Source organism: Bombina bombina, chromosome 5 (genome assembly GCF_027579735.1).
Source record: "Bombina bombina isolate aBomBom1 chromosome 5, aBomBom1.pri, whole genome shotgun sequence".
NCBI classification, from domain to species: domain Eukaryota; kingdom Metazoa; phylum Chordata; class Amphibia; order Anura; family Bombinatoridae; genus Bombina; species Bombina bombina.
In genome coordinates this window covers 1,042,656,996-1,042,680,692 of record NC_069503.1, presented here as the reverse complement: position 1 = coordinate 1,042,680,692, position 23,697 = coordinate 1,042,656,996, and the positions used below count along the sequence as shown (strand labels likewise).

Below are 23,697 nucleotides of genomic sequence, written 5' to 3'. Positions count from 1 at the left end.
CACTAGTTTCGTGTCCATTTCTTCCAGTTGTTGATGTAGCATAGGTATCTCACTATTGTTCCTAATGACACGAGTGAGTTGGGAGGTGACAATCCCTTTCTTTTGGTGCAGAGGGTGAAAACTCCTCGCATCCAACAAGGAATTGCGGTCAGTTGGTTTAGTATAAAGAGAGGTAACCCTACATCAACCTATAAAAGGCAGGTATACTTAGTGAACAGGAACAGACAATTCTCACTACAGATTATCCAAAGGTTCCTGTACTCTACTTACTGCCAAAGGTGCATAAAACCTTACAAAATCCACCTGGCAGACCGATTGTGTCTGCCAGGGGTTCAATTTTGTCCAGTTTGGCCATATACATTGACTCGCACCTCCAGCATGTTGTTAAGCATACTGAATCTTATTTAAAGGATTCCCCAGATATGATTCGTGTTCTCAAGGAATATGTTGGTTTAAGTGTTGATGATGTGCTTGTCACCATGGACATGGACAGCCTTTACACTGTGATACCTCATCATGAGGGTGTGGAGGCTGTCAGGTCCATGGTGACGGGCAATGATTTGTACAATGGTCCACCCGTAGAGTTCCTTTGCGAAATGTTAACACATTGTCTTGAGAAGAACTATTTTAAATTTGAAAATGACTATTTTTTGCAAATCGCAGGTACAGCCATGGGTTTGAATGTGGCACCCACTTATGCAAACCTCTACATGGCGTGGTATGAATGCACGCTGATGCGGCCACATGACAATAGCAACATCATGTACTACACACGCTATATCGATGATGTGTTCTTGGTGTGGAGAGGTGGTGAGCCAGCATTGCTTGAGTGGGTGTCACATTTGAATACCATGGCTTGTCCAATCAGGTTTAAGTTGGAATACAGTACAGTATCTGTACATTTTTTGGATCTTAATATTTTCAAAGTTGATGCAGAGGGTATCACTCGTTTTGGTACCTCTCTTTATACTAAACCAACTGACCGCAATTCCTTGTTGGATGCGAGGAGTTTTCACCCTCTGCACCAAAAGAAAGGGATTGTCACCTCCCAACTCACTCGTGTCATTATGAACAATAGTGAGATACCTATGCTACATCAACAACTGGAAGAAATGGACACGAAACTAGTGGAGAGAGGCTATACTAGAGAGATGGTTAAGAAGGCACGTGATGATCTTATGGATCCCACTAATCTGGAAAAAAGGCAAAGAACAACCAAGTCAGACCCTGACCGGATCAACATGGTTACTACATATACATCAGATTCGAGACACCTCACTGAGGTGGTCCGGAGGAATTGGCCAGTGGTAGGCAGTGATCCCACACTACCATTTGGGAGGGTGGCTGCCCCCAGAATAACATACCGAAGAGCAAATAACCTAAAGGACATATTGGTTAAGTCAGATCCAATAAGGAATTACAAAAAGGATACTTGGCTTAAACCCACGAAGATTGGCTGTTTTCCCTGTTCTGGATGTGTAACCTGCAATGGTATGCTTAGGGGCAATTCGTTTCAGCACCCTCACAGCAACAAAAGATTCAACATTAGGCATCGCCTTACCTGCACCAGCGTACATGTAGTATACATGATTATTTGCCCATGTTCCAGTGTATACATCGGTAAAACTGTAACAACCTTCCGCGAGCGTATGGCAAACCACCGGTGCACTATACGGGAGGCCCTACGCAATGGTGAATCAGAACAACCAGTAGCTAGGCATTGCATCCAACATAAACATGCGGTTTCAAGTTTACGCACAATGCTTATAGATCATATACCCCCACTCCCAAGGGGAGGTGATAGGGGGAACCTGTTACTACAATGCAAAACCAAGTGGATCTACAGGCTAAATACCATCTCTCCATGTGGCCTCAATACCTCACTGGACTTCAGCCCTTTCTACTAGATAAATTCTGTTTTTGCAACATAATCAGAGAACACAGATTTGTCCTGTTATAGCGTATGGGTCTTAAAAATGGACAATTAATCTTCTCTCACATATTGTTCCCATGTTTCTACCATAATACTAGTAGGCATGAATGCGAGCTAGTATCTCACCTTATATGTAAATTGCAGTTGTTTACTGTCACTATGACATCAGATGCTTTTTTGATACTTTTCACTCATTATGATATGGATACAATGTTATATAGATGCTCCTTTCTGATACATTTTTGAATTTTATACACTATGTTTTTTACGCACTTTGTGTTTAGTATTATTTGCTGGGAGTGTTGCGCTGATATAGACATCGTTTTTGTCCAACATTTTGGAGACTTGCGGTACTTTGCCCCATTATAATAAGTATGGGGAACTCCGTCAATATGTGTAATCGGCGACACATTCGATATGCAAATATATCTATTGGTCTATTGCACATTCGCCGAGTAACTGTGTATAGTTTACATGTTGCCATGGCAACGTCGGCCCTACGATCTCACAGGGCGCACAGATCAGCGCTCCCTGATGACGTCAGACGCCGATTTTATACACGATGGGCTGGCGGCATGTGCTATATTCCAATAGTATTTAAGAGGTGATTAGGGGTAAGTTTGATATGAAGCTTTTTAATATTTTGATACATTTGATAAAGGCACAATGGTGTGCCGAAACGTCATGGTATTATTATTGTTTTAATGGATTGAATAAAGGATTACCTTTTATGAAGACCAGTGAGTGTCTGTGTTCTTGGAGAGGATATATATATATATATATATATATATATATATATATATATATATATATATATATATATATATATATATATATATATATATATATATATATTATATATATATATATATATATATATATATACATATACATACATATACATACACACACACACACACACACACATATATATATATATAAATATATATTTTTATTTATACACATACGCACACACATACATACACATATATACATATATATAAACTTGAATAAATGAAAATGTCCAGAGTTCCTTTATTGTATTCCACTTATGGTAAAAACAGACATGGGAGTACCATAAGCATTTAAAAGTTTAGACACATGAACGCATCAGGCTGACATGTTTCGGCCTTATGCCGTAATCGTAGCTGACATTGTGCTAACGTGTCACATATTTAAAGGGGTAAGTGTTAACTGATAGGTTCACAATTTACCAATCACATTGAAAAACCTTCAGTGCTAAAATTAACCTCTTAGACACTTAATTGCCAGTAGTGAAAAATATATACAACAACAAACATTATTCATGTAAATTTCATAAATATAAAAAACATAGTTCTACATGCTTGTATATTGAAAATTGCATAAGGATACAAAATGGCTAAAAGGGGATGAAGAGATAAAGATTAACCTGATAAAATGATCGGTTATGGTAAGGTGCTATACACAGATATGAACAAAACTGTTAATAATCTATATCAAAATGTTATCTAAAACACCCTGTGAAGAACATTACTACATATAATGTGTAGAAGCAGTCAATAAAACAATCCATTATGATAAATGCAACATTAGAAATATAGAACATTCAATTAAATTGTAAATACTATAAGCCTCTATGGGCATAACAAAATGTAGCAAATATTGAAAACACATATGGAGACTGCATGAGTAGATGAACAGTTATACAGAGTTAGGAGAGTGTGTTTCTAGTCCACAAAGTGGTGTATACTGAGACAGACGTTTTAATAATCTATTATAGGTGGCAAGAGGGTATATCCTAAAAACCTCTATCAATCAATTGTCTTTTTCAGAGGTGGTGTAGTTTACACTGGAATAAATTACATGATATAAGTATTTTATCACATGAGTTCCATTTGATTCAATGATTAAATGCCCAACCTACCTGAGTATTGTTGCTGACCATGTCCATCCCTTTAGGACTACAGTGTACCCATCTTCTGATGGCTACTTCCCGCAGGATAATGCACCATGTCACAAAGCTCAAATCATCTCAAACTGGTTTCTTGAACATGGCAAGGAGTTCACTGTACTCCAATGGCTGACATAGTCGTCATTAGTCAACCCAATAGAGAACTTTTTTGTGGTGAAACGGGAGATTCATATCATGGATAATCATCTGACAAATCTGCAGCAACTGCCTGTTGCTATCATGTCAATAAGGACCAAAATCTCTGAGGAATGTTTCCAAAACCTTGTTAAATCTATGCCACAAAGAAGTTCTGAAGGCAAAAGGGGGTCCAACAAGGTGTACCTAATAAAGTGGCCGGTTAGTGTATATATGTGTATGTATTTATGAAAAAATACAACATATTCTACTATGTGAAGAACATTGGAATGTGAAATATTCATATTTTTGATGTCGGGTTAGAGCACAGAAAAATATGCGATTGGGTTTGCACAAGATGGGGGGAGGGTACCTGAACGTGCATAAAATATTCTAAGTTCTGCTTTCTGTGCTTATCGGGTTAGCACTCAAATGAAAACAGTTTACTTTCAACCCGTAATACGAGCGCAAAATAATTAATTCTAGCGTAATTAATGCACTCAACTCGTAATCTGGCTATTTGTAAGCTTGAGACTGCATATTTGCTTCTAGCATTTTAGCTTATTCAATGAGAAAGCAAAGACAGACAATCTGTACTGTGTATCACAAATAATGCACATTCTTTTTGACTTGCAGAAGAACATAATGATATTGTTAAGAAACAATTTAACAATGCAAGCCATTATACATTTGCCGATAGCCTCTGCACAGCTTGAGTTAGCTTAGGCATTGTGTAGTACTGATAATATTGACACAGATTTATGTATTAGTAGATTTTATTGTTGGCTTTTTATGATTTGTCTTTTCAATGTTTTATGATTTGTCTTTTCAATGTTTAATAAAGTTTATCTTTTTTTGGCTATTTATTATAGATATTGTCATAACCTGAGGAGTTACATATTTAGAGTCTATAAAACCTTTTATGTACAGCATATATGATTGATGACTTGCCAGCAATAAAAAAAAAAAAAATTATTTCATTGGCAGATACATTGCTTGGAACCGGGGTCATTATGTTTTCTGAAAAGAAAAAAAGTCCCTGTGCCGAGCAGCTGGTCATAACGAGAAGTGCATTTTGATGAAAGCTGGTGTATGCTTGAGTGACAGGTAAGCATTCATATCAAAGAGCATAAACCGCCCTTTACTGAACAACAATTGAACTTTTGTTCTGCATACATACATTTACTGACCTGTGGCTACATGAGTTGAAAGGATTACTTGATTCATTGTCAAAGCCCACAGATGAAGGCTGTGAACTGATTTAACCCCATCCACTGCTAGAATATTCTCTTTCACAGCACTGTAATCAATCACCCCAGGAGTGCCTAAAAACAAAAAACAATATTCCCATATATCAGACTTCTATGCACTTAATTATGCTTTGGAAAGACAAAAGTATATATTTTGTGAAGAAAAAAATAAACTGACTTTTTTTTCTTCTATACATTATATTTCTGGACAAATATCGGGGGTTTGTTCACAAAATGTATTTACTGTATAATAAAAAAAAAGTCTTCTGAACATGAACAAGTGGGACATGAAACCCAACTTTTTTTTTTTTCATGATTCAGATGGAGCATTTGATTTTGAATATCTTTCCATTTTACTTAAATTATCTAATTTGTTTGGTTCTCTTGGTATATTTTGTTGGAAAGGATACCTGGGTAGGCTCAGGAGCTGCTGATTGGTAGCTGCTTTTGTATGCCTAATGTTATTGGCTCACCCAATATGTTCAGCTAGCTCCCAGTAGTGTATATAAATCATGGAAGAAAAACTACGGGTTCATGTCCCTTTAATAGCCCAGGATGTCTTAATTACTTAAAGGAACATTAAATTGCTGGCAACAACTACATTAGTTGGGTTACTATTCCCCATACTATAATTGTTCCTCCTGTGCCTGCAGCTCTCTATATTTTAACCTAATGCTGTTGTCAGTTGGTGAAGCACCACATCTTTATGCTAGATACACACATCTTGGAGCTCACATATTCTTGTGTCCTGTGACACAGAATTTGCACATTCACAGAACAGTGACATCTTTTTGGCACCTGCACTTCAGTTTAGCTCACGTAATAGAGAGTGGAAGCTTTATATTTAGCCATTTTTATACTCAGTTTAAAAGTTACTTAACAAAAATAAAAAAAGCTCTTAGGAACAATAGAGTAATGCAGTTGCTGCAAAAATGTACCACAATGCCATTGATCAATGATCTATGAATGACCACCACATCTGTCACAGGGTGCAAGAATACATAAGTTCCAAGATGTTGATATCCAGTGTGAAGATGCAGAACTTCACTAACTGGCACTTGTAGAGTGGCGAGTAGAAACCATGATATTGTAGTTGTACAGTATACAGCAGTTTATTGTCTCTGTAATATAGCAATACATTCAAAGTTGGTTTGACTGAATCTTACATCTCAGAGATGGAAGCACCAGAAATGAGAGAATATACATAAATATACACGTACAATAGTTTACCAATCAGGAGAGAAAATGTTACAAATGCAGACAATTTCTTAAGAGTCAATGCTATATATGGAAATTGTAGTTTATGAGTATCTATTTGTCTGCCTCTCTCTCTATCCATCCATCCATCAATACATGCATATAAATACACACATACATTACAATTTCTAGTTTATAAGTGGCCCTGTGTTAAAAATGGCATAATGTAGTTTGAAACTGGGCATATATCCATAATGCTCTCATCCACAATGCCCTACTAACAACATGAAGCATGAACACAGTCATTCTAACTCTACTCCCATCTCATCTCTCTACAGGTATGCTTTTCATCTGCTTTAAAAACGACCTAATCTGCATATCCACGTCCCTTTAAACTGTATTATTTGTATATGTATGCTTTTATTACTCTTTTGTTATCTGCTTAGCTGTGTAACTTTAGCCTAAACTTCTTCCCATTTGTTTTCCTCTAATACAATCTAATTTGCAAGTGTATAACTCCTGTGTAGCTAGGCTGCCTGTAACCAGATGTCTGGAATCAAATCATTAGTAGTTAGATCTCACTGCTATAAACAGCAGAACTCTGGCTCTCATGAGCCTTGGCTCTTCTGGGCTCTGTGTTACAAGTGGCATTATTTAGTTTGAAACTGGATTTAGAAAATTGAGGGAGAAACTGCAATCTTCATCTTTAACAACCCACTAACAGGTTATCTTCATTAATTTTACACCTGCACTATGCTCTCCATGTCTTCTGTTCTTTCTATTTGCCCTTCTCCTAAAACTCACTGTATGTCTAATAAAAGTAACAATAACCCCACACCATCCATATCTCACCCTACCTTCTCTCATCCCCCATGGTGTCCTATCATGAACTACTATGTATCTTTAGAAACACAGAAACACTTTCCCATCTAACTCTCCTGCCTCCAATCATACCTGCTCTTACAATTTTCACTCTCACCCTCTCTCACTCACACTCCTACTACTGCTTGCTGCTGGTGACATCTCTCCAAACCCTGGTTCCATAGCAATTAACAAACATCCACACTTGCTCAATCTCCCACAGCAAATACTCTAGGCCACACAGTCCTAACAATCTCATCTTTATTACTCCACAGTGCTTATCCCCTCTCTTTCCTTGTGCTTCCATTGCTTCTCTCATGCATGGTAGTCTCCACTTTAGCCATTTCCCTAGGCCAGGCGAGAGACATGGTTGTGGTGTTGGGATCCTCCTGCACCTATCAGTACTTGCCTCTTCTCGTATCTCTCACCTTCTCCTCCATTCACCTGTTCTTACCTTTCTCTCACTGTCTTTCTGACAGAGTGGCAGTCATCTATCACTCTCCTGGACCAACCTCTCAATTCCTCTACAACTTTTCCACTTCGCTTCCTCATTTTCTTATTAACTCCTAATCTGCTGCCCCGACACCTACATTGGGGAAAAAAAGTATTTAGTCAGCCACCAATTGTGCAAGTTCTCCCACTTAAGAAGATGAGAGAGGCCTGTAATTTTCATCATAGGTATACCTCAACTATGAGAGACAAAATGTGGAAACAAATCCAGACAATCACATTGTCTGATTTGGAAAGAATTTATTTGCATATTATGGTGGAAAATAAGTATTTGGTCACCTACAAACAAGCAAGATTTCTGGCTCTCACATACCTGTATCTTCTTCTTTAAGAGGCTCCTCTGTCCTCCACTCATTACCTGTATTAATGGCACCAGTTTGAACTTGTTATCAGTATTAAAGACACCTGTCCACAACCTCAAACAGTCACACTCCAAACTCCACTATGGTGAAGACCAAAGAGCTGTCGAAGGAGACCAGAAACAAAATTGTAGACCTGCACCAGGCTGGGAAGACTGAATCTGCAATAGGCAAGCAGCTTGGTGTGAAGAAATCAACTGTGGGAGCAATATTTAGAAAATGGAAGACATACAGGACCACTAATAATCTCCCTCGATCTGGGGCTCCACGCAAGATCTCACCCCGTGGGGTCAAAATGATCACAAGAACGGTGAGCAAACATCCCAGAACCACATGGGGGGACCTAGTGAATGACCTGCAGAGAGCTGTACCAACGTAACAAAGGCTACCATCAGTAACACACTACGCTGCCAGGGACTCAGATCCTGCAGTGCCAGACGTGTCCCCCTGCTTAAGCCAGTATATGTCCGGACCCATCTGAAGTATGCTAGAGAGCATTTAGATGATCCAGAAGCAGATTGGGAGAATGTCATATGGTCAGATGAAACCAAAGTAGAACTGTTTGGTAGAAACACAACTTGTCGTGTTTGGAGGAGAGAGAACACCATACCTACTGTGAAACATGGGGGTGGCAACATCATGCTTTGGGGCTGTTTCTCTGCAAAGGGAACAGGACGACTGATCCGTGTAAATGAAAGAATGAATGGGGCCATGTATCGTGAGATTGTGAGTGCAAACCTCCTTCCATCAGCAAGGGCATTGAAGATGAAATGTGGCTGGGTCTTTCAGCATGACAATGATCCCAAACACACCACCCGGGCAATGAAGGAGTGGCTTCGTAAGAAGCATTTCAAGGTCCTGGAGTGGCCTAGACAGTCTCCAGATCTCAACCCCATAGAAAACCTTTGGAGGAAATTGAAAGTCCGTGTTGCCCAGCGACAGCCCCAAAACATCACTGCTCTAGAGGAGATCTGCATGCAGGAATGGGCCAACATACCAGCAACAGTGTGTGACAACCTTGTGAAGACTTACAGAAAACATTTGACCTCTGTCATTGCCAACAAAGGATATATAACAAAGTATTGAGATGAACTTTTGATATTGACCAAATACTTATTTTCCACCATAATTTGCAAATACATTCTTTCCAAATCAGACAATGTGATTGTCTGGATTTGTTTCCACATTTTGTCTCTCATAGTTGAGGTATACCTCTGATGAAAATTACAGGCCTCTCTCATCTTCTTAAGTGGAAGAACTTTCACAATTGGTGGCTGACTAAATACTTTTTTTCCCCACTGTACATTACACTTATTAACCCCTAATCCGCCGTCCCCAATGTCGCCGCCACCTACCTACACTTATTAACCCCTAATCTGCCGCCCCCAATGTCGCAGCCACCTACCTACACTTATTAACCCCTAATCTGCCACCCGCAATGTCGCCGCCACCCACCTACACTTATAAACCCCTAATCTGCCGCCCCTAACATCGCCGCCACCTACCTACATTTATTAACCCCTAATCTTCCACCCCCAACGTCGCCGCCACTATACTAAAGTTATTAACCCCTAACCCCCACTAACTTTAATGTAATTAAAATAAATCTTTTTTTTTTATAATATTTATTTATAAACCAACATTGAGTTCAAAACAAAATTGAGAACGCCACGCAGGGCATAATGTCTTGATTCGCATGATACATTTAAATAAAATGACAAATAGGGCACAGAACAAAACTTAAAATAATATGAAAGACAATAATACATGTCCTTTGTTGACATATTGATATAGTATGTGCTCAATGAAGGTATTTTATACATATAATATGTGCCAAGACAAAACAACACAAGCACTCAGACAAAACTACACAAAAAAAAAGAAAAAAAAAAAAAAAGGGGGGCTCTCTCTCCCCTCCAGTCTAATCTCCCTTCCGGGTTTTAGCCGAAATTTCCACTATTAGTCAAACTTCCCAAATGCCTGTAACTATCTGTTAAAAGTAGTTGCTGGAATAAAGTTGAATCCTGTAGATGTAATAACACTTGTTTTTTAATGTTCTCAGCTAAATGGGCAATAACCAGATTCCATTTTGCAAGAAAAAATTTAATTTGATTATCCTTCAGGATCATGCGATCTTTGCTGTCTATTATAAGTTGCGTAACCATATTACCTGAGAACATTGTGAAGCTTGGCGCAATTTTCCCTTTCCAATTAGATAGAATCAACTGTCTGGCAACTAATATAGCAGTGTTTACTAAATGTTTATTAGTCCTATCTTTGTCAGACTCTAAAAAAAAAATGTCCTCTATTTTAAGCTTAATATTGGTTTTTACAAACCTGTTAATCCAGTATTCAATTTTACACCAATATTGTTTTATCTTAGGACATTCATAGAAGACATGAATTAAATCTGCCTTCACAGCATTACATCTAGCACAGTTACCCTTTTCTTGTCTTTTCCATCTAGAAATCCACCAAGGAGTCAGATAAGCTCTATTTAGTAGTTTTATATGAGACTCTCTAAATGATATGACACGTGTAAATTCCAAAATAAGAGCAAAGCTTCCTTTAAAACGGTCATATGTTGTTACCCAACTCCTTGTTCCATTTAATATACAAGCTTGCTATTTTCCCCTGTGCCTCCATGGTGTTTTTTTTTATAAAGGAAAGAGATAGAGTATTTCCTTGCTTGATATAGCTTAATACTTGACTCAAGGAGGTCTGAAATAGAGGCCCTTGTATCTAATAATTTGTTGGTGTCAATAAAGTGACGCACTTGCAAATATGCAAAAAAGTGTGTTCTATTAAGATCAAATTCAGTTACTAGGGAGTTGAAGGTCTTGACAGTTTTAGATTGTTTATCTATTAATTGTATGATTTTAGTTAAACCTTTCTCATTCCAATCTTTAAAAGCCTGAGTCTCCATCCCACTAATAAACTGAGGGTTGCCGTGTATCGGTAAGTATTTGGACATTCTTGAATCTGAGGCTAGCGATTGACAGATTTTCTTCCAAGCTATTGTAATATTGTGTACTGTATATTGAAAGCTATTTCTATCGATTTGTTTTGCCACTGGAAAATGGAGGCGCGCTGTTAGGGATAAAGGAGAAATTGCCCACCCAATTATAGAATTTCAAATTTGGAAGAGCTAATCCTCCATCCACTCTAGTATGTGACAAGTTTTTCCAAGCAATTCGTGCTTTCCCCTTTTTCCATAAAAATTGTAGACATTGTGATTTAAACCACTGCATGTGTTTTGCTGGAATAAAAGCAGGGATATTTTGAATCAGAAAGAGAATTTTTGGAAATAGCATCATTTTAATAATTGTTACTTTGGCTGACAGAGATAAGGGCAGCTTAGCCCAGCTTTTAAGTAGATTCGTACATTTCTGCCAAATAGGCCCAAAATTCAATTTGTACCAATCTGCTGGATTTTTTTAAAGAATTATTCCAAGATACCGAATTTTGGAGGATACCTGTTTGAAAGGGTTTATCAGTAAGCCATTTCTTTTCTTAATAATCCATAATATTTCAGATTTATCCACGTTAATTTTATAGCCCGAGAAGCTACTAAAATCCTTAATGATCTCTAGGATGCAGGGTATGTTTTTCTTTGTATTACTTATATAAAATAGGATATCATCTGCATATAATGACATAGTAATTTTTTTGCTTCCTAACATGGTTCCCTCTAACTCTGCTCTACATAGAATTGCTAGGGGTTCTAAAGAAATATTGAACAAGAGTGGAGAAAGTGGGCAACCCTGTCTCGTTCCTTTCTGTAGTATAAGATTAGGTGATCTTAGCCCATTCATCTTGATATAGGAGAATGGATTCCGATATATTAATTTAATATAATTGGCAAGGTTTCCCACTATCCCAAACTTCTCCAGCGTGTTAAATAGGTGATTCCAAGAGATAGAGTTGAATGCCTTTTCGGCATCGACCGTCAATAAAGCAAAGTCCTCCTGTCTGAGCCTTTTATCCTTCTGCTTGTGCATCATCAATTCAATAATGAACATTGCTGTCCTAATATTTTTCGGTATTGTTCTCTTCGGCATAAACCCACTCTGATCCGGATGTATTAAGTCTCCTAATACTGCTTTAAGCCTATCCGCTAAGACACTAGCTACTATCTTATAATCTGCATTTAGCAGAGAGATGGGACGGTATGCATCTATTGCTTCTATATCCTTATCTTTTTAATGAATCAACGTAATATTAGCTGCCGTAAAATATCTTGAAGGTGGTATATTCTTAATAAAGTAGCTATTGTATAAACGCACTAATACTTGACTGATATCCTCTTGTAGAATTTTATAAAATTCCATAGGAATCAAATCTGGGCCTGGTGCTTTACCGCAAGATGCAGATTTTATAACTTGTATTATTTCTTCTACTGTTATTTCTTTATTTAATATCTCTAATTGTTCAGACCTAATCTTTGGTACCTCGATTTTATTCCAAAATTTCGTCATTATTTCTGAATCTGTTTTACCCTTAGAGTAGAGTGTCTCATAAAAGGAATGAAATTTAACTAGAATATCTTTTGGTGCAGTGTACCTTTTGCCATTTGATTTAATAGCGCCAATGTAATTGTTATTTCTTTTGCTTTTAACAATTTTAGCTAATATTTTAGCTATCTGTGGTGTGAATCTACTGTATCTAACTTTATTATTGATATCTCTCTGAAAAATTTGCTGATTCAAAAAGACTTCCCTCTCTGTTTTTGCCTCTTGATACTTTTGTCAATTTGCCCTTGAAGCATTTTCTAGGCATCTTGTGTAACTATTTTTTAACTGGTTTGAGAGCTGATCCTCTCTTATCCTTAAATTCTTTTTCCTTGCACACATATAAGCCTTAATTTGTCCTCTGAGAAACGCTTTTGCTGTTTCCCAAAAGATTTCAATCTTAGATAGATAGATTTTATTAAGGGATACGAACTCTTTCCACTTAGATAAAAGCCAGTTTCTAAACTTAAAATTAGCTAAAAGGAAAGAGGGGAAAAAAAAGCTAACTTTATTCTCTGAAGAGGGGTTTAATTGGCCAATTGAAATGGAAATGACAGCATGATCCGAAACTATAATGCTTGAGATCTCTGATGAGATCTCGGCCCCTAATAAGGATTCACTAATTAATATCATATCTATTCTTGAAAAACTCTTATATGTCTTAGATTCACAAGTAAAGGCTCTCTCATCGGGGTGCTGAGTTCTCCATATATCCCTCAATTTGAGACTTTTCGTGAAACTGCCAAAAACCTACTATTAATAACTAAATAATTCCTATTTAAAACTAAATACTTACCTATAAAAAAAAACTAAGATAGCTACAATATAACTAATAGTTACATTGTATCTATCTTAGGTTTTATTTTTATTTCACAGCTAAGTTTGTATTTATTTTAACTAGGTAGACTAGTTAGTAAATAGTTATTAACTATTTACTAACTACCTAGCTAAAATAAATACAAATTTACCTGTAAAATAAAACCTAACCTGTCTTACACTAACACCTAACTTTACACTACAATTAAATAAATTACATTAAATACAATTAACTAAATTACAAAAAAAAACCTAAATTACACAAAATAAAAAAGAAATTATCAAATATTTAAACTAATTACACATAATCTAATAGCCCTATCAAAATAAAAGGGCCTTTTGCAGGGCATTGCCCCAAAGAAATCAGCTCTTTTACCTGTAAAAAAAAATAATACAAACAACCCCCCCCCAACAGTAAAACCCACCACCCACACAACCAAGTCCCCCAAATAAAATCCTAACTAAAAAAAAACTAAGCTCCCCATTGCCCTGAAAAGGGCATTTGGATGGGCATTGCCCTTAAAAGGGCATTTAGCTCTTTTCCCACCCAAACCCTAAGCTAAAAAAAAAAAAAAAAAACCAAAAAACCCTTAAAAAAATCTAACACTAACCCCCGAAGATCCACTTACAGTTTTTGAAGACCCGTCATCCATCCTCAATGAAGCGGCAGAAGTCCTCATCGAAACTGGCAGAAGTCCTCATCCAAGCGGCAAGAAGTGGTCCTCCAGACGGGCAGAAGTCTTCATCCATACAGCATATTCTATCTTCATCCATCCGGGCGTGGAGCAGCTCCATCTTCAAGACATCCGGCATGGAGCATCCTCTTCTTTCCACGGCTCTTCTCGAATGAATTTTCCTTTAAGTGACGTCATCCAAGATGGCGTCCCTTGAATTCCGATTGGCTGATAGAATTCTATCAGCCAATCGGAATTAAAGGTGAAAAAATCCTATTCCTAATCCTAATCCTTGGATGACGTCACTTAAAGGAAAATTCATTCGAGAAAAGCCGTTGAAAGAAGAGGATGCTCCGCGCCGGATGTCTTGAAGATGGAGCCGCTCCGTGCCAGATGGATGAAGACTTCTGCCGGTCTGGAGGACCACTTCTTGCCACTTGGATGAAGACTTCTTCCGGCTTCATTGAGGATGGATGTCCGGTCTTCAAAAACTAAGTGGATCTTCGGGGGTTAGTATTAGGTTTTATTAAGGGTTTATTGGGTGGGTTTTATTTTTAGCTTATGGTTTGGGCGGAAAAAGAGCTAAATGCCCTTTTAAGGGCAATGCCCATAAAAATGCCCTTTTCAGGGCAATGGGGAGCTTAGGTGTTTTTAGTTAGGATTTTATGTGGGGGGTTTGGTTGTGTGGGTGGTGGGTTTTACTGTTGGGGGGTTGTTTGTATTTTTTTTTTACAGGTAAAAGAGCTGATTTCTTTGGGGCAATGCCCCACAAAAGGTCCTTTTTTAAGGGCCATTGGCAGTTTAGTTTAGGCTAGGTTTTTTTTTATTTTGGAGGGGCTTTTTTATTTTCATAGGGCTATTAGATTAGGTGTACTTAGTTTAAATATTTGATCATTTCTTTTCTTTTACAAGATATGACGAGTCCACGGATTTCATCCTTACTTATGGGATTACGCCTCCTGGTCAGTAGGAGGAGGCAAAGAGCACCACAGCAGAGCTGTATATATAGCCCCTCCCTTCCCTCCCACTCCAGTCATTCTCTTTGCCTGTGTTAGTGATAGGAAGAGGTAAAGTGAGGTGTTAGTTTAGATTCTTCAATCAAGTGTTTATTATTTTTAAATGGTACCGGTGTGTACTATTTTATTCAAGGGTAAAGCAAGGGGAGCTGTTCAGATTCAAATATGATCGTTTCTGTGACTCCCAGTCTGTGTGCTGCCCTGCTGAATATGGTCTTAGAAATTTTTATCTAAGACCCAGTTTTTGTTCCCACAGATTCCTGGAGGAGAAGAAGGACCTCAAGCAGTGTGGGACAAGTCATGCTGTTACTCAGCATGGAGGTATGTGCAGTCTATTACTTCTGTGACACCTAGTGACTCAGAAATGGCTGTCATTTTCCTCTATATACTCAATATCTTTCCCTATGTCTGTGTGACTTTGCTACATGGTTCTGGAGGGTTGATTTTCTTATTGGGCCTTTGTTGGGGCTCTTGACATATGTATGGTGCATCACAGTGTAGTGTATGTTTCAAGGTTGTCCCGGCACCTCCATTTTGTGTTTTTTATAATGTATATTCAGAGCCGCCCGGGAGTTTCGTTGGTTACGCCCACGATGGGCGGGGCACTAGTTTGCGCGCTAAGTCAAGCCGCGCAGTGCTGTTCTGGGAGTCGGAGGTGTAGGTGACTCCGGTGTCTGTCTAGACCGCGTGGGTAGTACAAGCGGTGCAGACACTCTGCTGTAGGAGACTCGTTTGGTCGGGTCATTGGGAGCAGGTAGGCGCCGCGGCAGAGCTGTGGCGAGGTGTCTATTTTCAGAAGTTTTAAATTTTGGCCCCAAATTAGTTGACTGCTTCTGGGATACGGTACAAAACACTGTTTTTTGTCTCCAAGCCGCAAATTTTGCAATCTTATAGCGTGGTGTCCTAGACAAATTTGTTTTTATTTTTTCTTAAAGGCACAGTATTGTTATTTTGCATTGCTATATAAAGAGTTTATTATATGTTTAAATAACCTTTTGTTTTTCATAATGGATGACCTTGATGCCAGTACTTGTTCCATGTGTTTAAATGCCAATGTGGAACCCCCACTTACTTTTTGCCCATCATGCACTGAGAGGGCATTACAATGTAGAGAGCAGATTTTCCTTAATAAAGATATAGCTCAGCATGTTTCTCAAACTGATGAGGCTCAGGGTATGCCAACTTTTTCTCCCCAAGCATCAAAGCCCTTAATGCCTACTCAAGTGACACCATGTTCTTCAACTGCGTCCACTTCATTTACTCTGTAGGATATGGCTGCAGTTATGTCATCCACCCTTACAGAAGTTTTATCCAAGTTGCCAGTGTTACAGGGCAAACGAAGCAAGACTGAAATCACTATGGTTCCTGCGACTTCTGAGGCTTTGATGGCTATCTCGGATGTGCCCTCCCAGGGATCTGACTTGAGGGGTAGGGAACTTCTGTCTGAGGGGGAACTTTCCGATTCGGGGAGTGTGTTACCTCCGACAGACTCGGACGTCATGTCCTTCAGATTTAAGCTTGAACACCTCCGCCTGTTACTTCGGGAGGTTTTAGCGACTCTGGATGACTGTGACTCTATTGTGGTAGCTCCAGAGAAATTGTGTAATATGGACAAATACTTAGAGGTTCCTGCTTATTCTGATATGTTTCCGGTTCCTAAGAGAATTTTGGACATTATTACGCGGGAATGGGAAAGACCAGGTATCCCATTCTCACCTTCTCCTAATTTTAAGAAAATGTATCCTATAGCTGACACTGTTCGGGATTCTTGGCAAACAGTCCCTAAGGTGGAGGGAGATATATCTACCCTGGCTAAGCGTACAACTATTTCTATTGAGGACAGTTGTGCTTTCAAAGATCCTATGGATAAGAAATTGGAGGGTCTTCTAAAAAAGCTATTTATTCACCAGGGTTTTCTATTACAACCGACGGCTTGTATGATACCAGTTACAATTGCGGCTGCCTTTTGGTTTGACGCCTTAGAGGATTCTCTTAAGACTGAAACTCCTTTAGAGGAAATTATAGATAGAATTTAGGCCCTTAAGCTGGCTAATTCTTTTATTACAGATGCCGTCTTTCAGATCTTTATGGTTAAAATCTTAGTCTGCTTATGTGTCCTCTAAATCAAAGCTTTTGGCTATTCCTTTCAAGGGAAAGACCCTATTCGGGCCTGACTTGAAAGAAATAATTTCTGACATTACGGGAGATAAGGATCATCTCCTACCTCAGGATAAAGCAGCTAAACAAAGGGGTTAACAGAATAATTTTCGTTCCTTTTGGAATTTCAAGGGAGCCCCTGCTTCTTCTTCAGCTAAACAGGAAGGGAACTTTGCACAAGCCAAGTCCATCTGGAGACCCAACCAGGCTTGAAACAAGGTTAAACAATCCAAGAAGCCCGCTGCTGCTCTCAAAACAGCATGAAGGGGCGGCCCCCAATCCGGGACCGGATCTAGTAGGGGGCAGACTTTCTCTCTTTGTCCAGGCTTGGATAAGAGACTTTCAGGATCCCTGGACACTGGAAATCGTGTCCCAAGGGTATCGACTGGAATTCAAAAATTCTCTCCCACGGGGGAGGTTTCTTCTTTCACGATTGCCTGTAGACCAGATAAAAAGAGAGATGTTCTTACGTTGTGTAAAAGACCTCTCCACTATGGTAGTAATTTGTCCCGTTCCAATACCGGAACAGGGGCAGGGGTTTTACTCAAATCTTTTTGTGGTTCAAAAAAAGAGGGAACGTTCCGACCCTTTTTAAACCTCAAGAGTCTAAACAAGTTTCTCAGAGTTCCATCCTTCAAGATGGAGACTATTTGGACAATTCTTCTATTGATCCAGGACGGTCAATATATGACTACCGTGGACTTAAAGGATGCATATCTGCATATTCCTATCCACAAAGATCATCACCAGTTTCTAAGGTTTGCCTTCCTGGACAAATATTTTCAGTTTGTGGCTCTTCCTTTCGGGTTGGCCACAGCACCCAGGATCTTCACGAAGGTTCTAGGGTCTCTGCTGGTGGTTCTCAGGCCGCGGGGCATTGCAGTGGTGCCTTATCTGGATGATATTCTAATCCAGGCTTCGTCTTATCAAAATCTCATACAGACATGGTTCTGTCCTTTCTGAGGACTCACGGGTGGAAGGTGAATCTAGAAAAGAGTTCACTAATTCCATGGACAAGGGATCCCTTCTTGGGAACTCTAATCGACTCTATATCCATGAAAATTTTCTTGATGGAGGTCAGAAAGTTAAAGATTCTGAATACATGCCGAGCCCTTCAGTCCAATCCTCGGCCATCAGTGGCTCAGTGCATGGAAGTAATTGGATTGATGGTGGCGGCAATGGACATCATTCCGTTTGCTCGTTTTCATCTCAGACCGCTACAACTGAGCATGCTCAGGCAGTGGAATGGAGATTATGCAAATTTGTCTCCTCAGATAGATCTGGATCAATAGACAAGAGACTCTTCTTTGGTGGTTGTCACCGGATCATCTGTCCCAAGGGACGTGCTTCCGCAGACGCTCATGGGTGATAGTGACAACGGACACCAGTCTACTAGGTTGGGGTGCAGTCTGGAATTCCCTGAAGGCTCAGGGTGTGTGGATTCGGTTGGAGTCTCTACTTCCAATCAATATTCTGGAATTGAGAGCGATATTCAATGCACTTCAGGCTTGGCCTCAGTTGGCTTCGACCAAATTCATCCGTTTTCAGTCGGACAACATCACGACTGTGGCTTACATCACTCATCAGGGAGGAACAAGGATTTCCTTAGCGATGACAGAAGTATCCAAAATAATTTGGTGGGTGGAGGCTCACTCTTGTTATCTGTCAGCAATATACATCCCAGGAGTGGACAACTGGGAAGTGGATTTTTTGAGCAGACAGACATTTCATCCAGGGGAGTGGGAACTCCATCCAGAGGTCTTTGCCAACCTGATTCTCAGATGTGGCAGACCGGAGCTGGATCTTATGGCATCTCGTCGGAATGCCAAGCTTCCGAGATACGGATCCAGGTCCAGAAATCCTCAGGCCGAACTGATAGATGCCTTGGCAGTGCCTTGGTTGTTCAACCTAGCTTATGTGTTTCCACCATTTGCTCTCCTCCCCCGAGTGATCGATCGGATCAAACAGGAGAGGGCTTCAGTGATTCTCATCGCCCCTGCGTGGCCTTGCAGGACTTGGTATGCCGATCTGGTGGACATGTCCTCTCTGCCGCCGTGGAAGCTTCAATTGAGGCAGGACCTTCTCATTCAGGGACCCTTCCATCATCCGAATCTAATTTCTCTGTAGCTGATTGGAGATTGAACGTTCAATTTTATCTAAGCGAGGGTTTTCTGATGCAGTCAATGATACCGTGATTCAGGCACGTAAGCCTGTTACTAGAAAAATTTACCATAGATGTGGCGTAAATATCTTTATTGGTGCGAATCCAAGGGCTACTCATGGAGTAAGGTTCGGATTCCCAGGATTTTATCTCTTCTCCAAGAAGGATTGGAGAAAGGATTGTCAGCAAGTTCCTTAAAGGGACAAATTTCTGCTTTGTCTATTTTGCTACACAAACGTCTGTCAGATGTTCCAGATGTTCAATCTTTTTGTCAGGCTCTGACTAGAATCAGGCCTGTGTTTAGACCAATTGCTCCTCCTTGGAGTTTGAATTTAGTTCTTAATGTTCTTCAAGGGGTTCCGTTTGAACCTATGCATTCCATAGATATTAAGTTGTTATCTTGGAAAGTTTTATTTTTGGTTGCTATTTCTTCTGCTCGCAGAGTTTCTGAGCTTTCTGCTTTACAATGTGATTCTCCTCATCTTATTTTCCATTCTGATAAGGTGGTTTTACGTACTAAACCTGGTTTCCTTCCTAAGGTTGTTTCTAATAAGAATATTAATCAGGAAATTGTTGTTCCTTCCTTGTGTCCTAATCCTTCTTCTAAGAAGGAGCGTCTGTTACATAACTTGGACATGGTTCGTGCCCTGAAGTTTTACTTGCAGGCGACTAAAGATTTTCGTCAATCATCTTCATTATTCATTGTTTTTTCTGGGAGACGTAGGGGCCAGAAAGTTACGGCTACCTCTCTTTCTCTTTGGCTGAGTATCATCATCCGTTTGGCATATGAGACTGCTAGACAGCAGCCTCCTGAAAGAATTACGGCTATTTCTACTAAGGCTGTGGCTTCCTCATGGGCATTTAAAAATGATGCTTCTGTTGAACAGATTTGCAAGGCTGCAACTTGGTCGTCTCTTCACACTTTTTCAAAATTTTATAAATTTGATACTTTTTGGGAGAAAGGTTCTTCAAGCAGTGGTGCCTTCTGTTTAGGTTCCTGTCTTGTCCCTCCCTTTCATCGGTGTCCTATAGCTTTGGTATTGTATCCCATAAGTAAGGATGAAATCCGTGGACTCGTCATATCTTGTAAAAGAAAAGGAAATTTATGCTTACCTGATAAATTTATTTCTTTTACGATATGACGAGTCCACGGCCCACCCTGTCATTTCTAAGACAGGTATTTATTTTTTGTTAAACTTCAGTCACCTCTGCACCTTGGCTTTTACTTTCTCTTCCTAACTTCGGTCGAATGACTGGAGTGGGAGGGAAGGGAGGAGCTATATATACAGCTTTGCTGTGGTGCTCTTTGCCTCCTCCTGCTGACCAGGAGGCGTAATCCCATAAGTAAGGATGAAATCCGTGGACTCGTCATATCGTAAAAGAAATAAATTTATCAGGTAAGCATAAATTTTCTTTTTTATTATGTGTAATTTAGTGTTTGTTTTTATAGTAATTTAGTTAATTGTATTTAATTAATGTAATTAATGTAATTTATTTAATTGTAGTGTAAGGTTAGGTGTTAGTGTAAGACAGGTTAGGTTTTATTTTACAGGTAAATTTGTATTTATTTTAACTAGGTAGTTAGTAAATAGTTAATAACTATTTTCTAACTAGTCTACCTAGTTAAAATAAATGCAAACTTAGCTGTGAAATAAAAATAAAACCTAATATAGCTACAATGTTACTATTAGTTATATTGTAGCTAGCTTAGGGTTTATTTTACAGGTAAGTAATTAGTTTGAAATAGGAATTATTTAGTTATTAATAGTAGGTTTTATTTAGATTTTAATTAAATTAAAGTTAGTGGGTGTTAGGGTTTGGGTTGGGGTTTAATACCTTTCGTATAGTGGCGGTGACGTTGGGGGCTGAAAGATTAGGGGTTAATAAGTGTAGGTAGGTGGCGGCGATGTCGGGGGCCGCAGATTATGGGTTAATAAGTGTAATGTAGGTGGCGGCGACATTGGGGAGGCAGATTATGGGTTAATAAGTGTAGGTAGGTGGCGGCGACATTGGGGGCGGCAGATTAGGAGTCAATAACTAATGTAGGTTACGGTGATGTTAGGGACAGCAGATTAGGGGTTAATAACTAATGTAGGTTGCGGTGATGTAAGGGACAACAGATTAGGGGTTAATAATATTTAACTAGTGTTTGCAATGCGGGAGTGCGGCGGTTTAGAGTTAATATGTTTATTATAGTGGCGGCGATGTCCGGAGCAGCAGATTAGGGGTTAATATTTTTATTTTAGTGTTTGTGATGCGGGAGGGCCTCGGTTTAGGGGTTAATAGGTAGTTTATAGGTGTTAGTGTACTTTTTAGCACTTTAGTTATGAGTTTTATGTTACGGCGTAGCATAAAAGCCATAACTACTGACTTTCAATTTATGGTATGGATCTTGTAGTTATGGGCTATACCACTAACTTTTTGGCCTCCTTGGCAGACTCTTAATACCGGCGCTGTGGAAGTCCCATTGAAAAAGGACTTTTTGAAAACTGCGGTAGTTACGTTACGGCCAAAAAAGTGTGTGGTGCAGCTTAACCTGCTTTTTCACTCATACCGCAAAACTCGTAATCTAGCCGTATGTAATTTCTCTCCCTGACAGCAATTTTTTGCTATCGGCCCTAAGCTTTTACCTCTCTTTAAAATTGAGTGGAATAGTGCCTTTTTACCCCCTGACAAGTATGTTTTATCTGTAACTAGTACATTCAATTAATTTTGTTTAGCTGTATTTGTTTATGTGGATATTTTTTATTTTTAAACTATTATATAATTAAAATAGTGGTAACTACTCTAGTTATTTGATGCATTTATTTGAGATTTCTTTTAATACACACATACAGTAACAATTAGTGTTTTCAGATTGTTGTTCTTATCAATCATCTACAAATCATTGCAGGGATAATCTCAGATATAAAATGACCAGTCAGTTTTAAACAAATAGTTTGGAGTAATTTAGTCTCAATTGCCTAATACATAGTTAAGAGGTAATTTAGTCTCATTTTCCTAGATGAACTGATATTTCAGACAGAGGAGAGAAGCTGGATGAGATATGATTAATGACCTTGTATAGCGCCTCATTTCCAAATTCAACATGATCCTTTATTTTACTGAGCAGAATGTGGAACACTTCCATTTGGAAATCTTGGGCTTCTGTAAATCTAAAGTCTCAGGGATGGTGGTCCTTTCACTGTAAAAATAGTTATTTTTTTAAAAGGCAGCTTGAACTTGATCTTGCTTTCTCAGACTAAATATCCTAATAATCAGTAAAAGGCCATTAAGCTCTCAAAAAAAAATAACCCCACGATAGAGTGAAAATGTTACAAATGCATTAAAGGGCCATAATACCCAAATGTTTAAACACTTGAAAGTGATGCAGCATAGGGTAAAAAGCTGATTAGAAAATATCACTTGAACATCTCTATGTAAAAAAGAAAGATATTTTACCTCAAAAGTTCCTCAGTAGCCACCTCCCATTGTAAAGGATTTCTAAGCAGCATTTTAGTGTGTTTGTCCTGGGACATCTGAAGGGACTAGCATCGTGCACTCTCATATTATTTCACCAATCAGGTAAAGGAAGCTTACTGTGAAATCTCATGAGAGTTAAGTCAAATCTCATGAGATCACAGTAAGAGTTCATGACCTCAGCACTGCTGATGCTGATTGGCTGCTGTTCATTTCTTCATTTTTTTAATTTTTTTTACCTGCAGCTGGGAGCAGCTGAGTATAACTTTTTACACAGAACTTACTCTGCTGAGCTGAGGAATTTGTGAGGTAAAATATCTTCCTTTTTTACATAGAGATGCTCAGGTGATATTTTCCTGTCAGCTTTTTACAGTTATACTGCATCAGTTTCAAGTGATTTAGCATATGAGTATTATGTCCCTTTAAGGCTGTGACACACTGCAAGCGGAGCGGCGCGCAGCGTGTAGATGCGGCTGTGCACATTCAGTGTGTCCTGCCTTTTCATCTCTGAGCACTCTGCTGCATCAGGTCGCGTAGCTGAGCGCTCAGATATGAAATATCAGAACTTCAGAAGCAATGTGACGCAAAGCGAAGCAGCTGCTTCGCATCGCGCCACATCGCTTGCAGTGTGTCACAGCCTTTAATGCAGACAATTCCTTACTAGTCAGTGCTAATATCCACTATGAAATTGTAGTTTTTGAGTATGTATCCTTCAGTTTGTCGAT

At 39.0% G+C, this 23,697-nt stretch overlaps 1 protein-coding gene across 1 annotated transcript in view; it reads right to left on the bottom strand.

The window, feature by feature from the left end:
• Positions 1-23,697, bottom strand: part of SLC30A8 (solute carrier family 30 member 8) — a 119,484-nt gene that overhangs the window by 74,354 nt on the left and 21,433 nt on the right. The window contains exon 7 of the mRNA XM_053715932.1: positions 5,192-5,326. Coding sequence (XP_053571907.1) covers positions 5,192-5,326 — 135 coding nt within the window. The remainder of the gene's footprint in view (positions 1-5,191; positions 5,327-23,697) is intronic.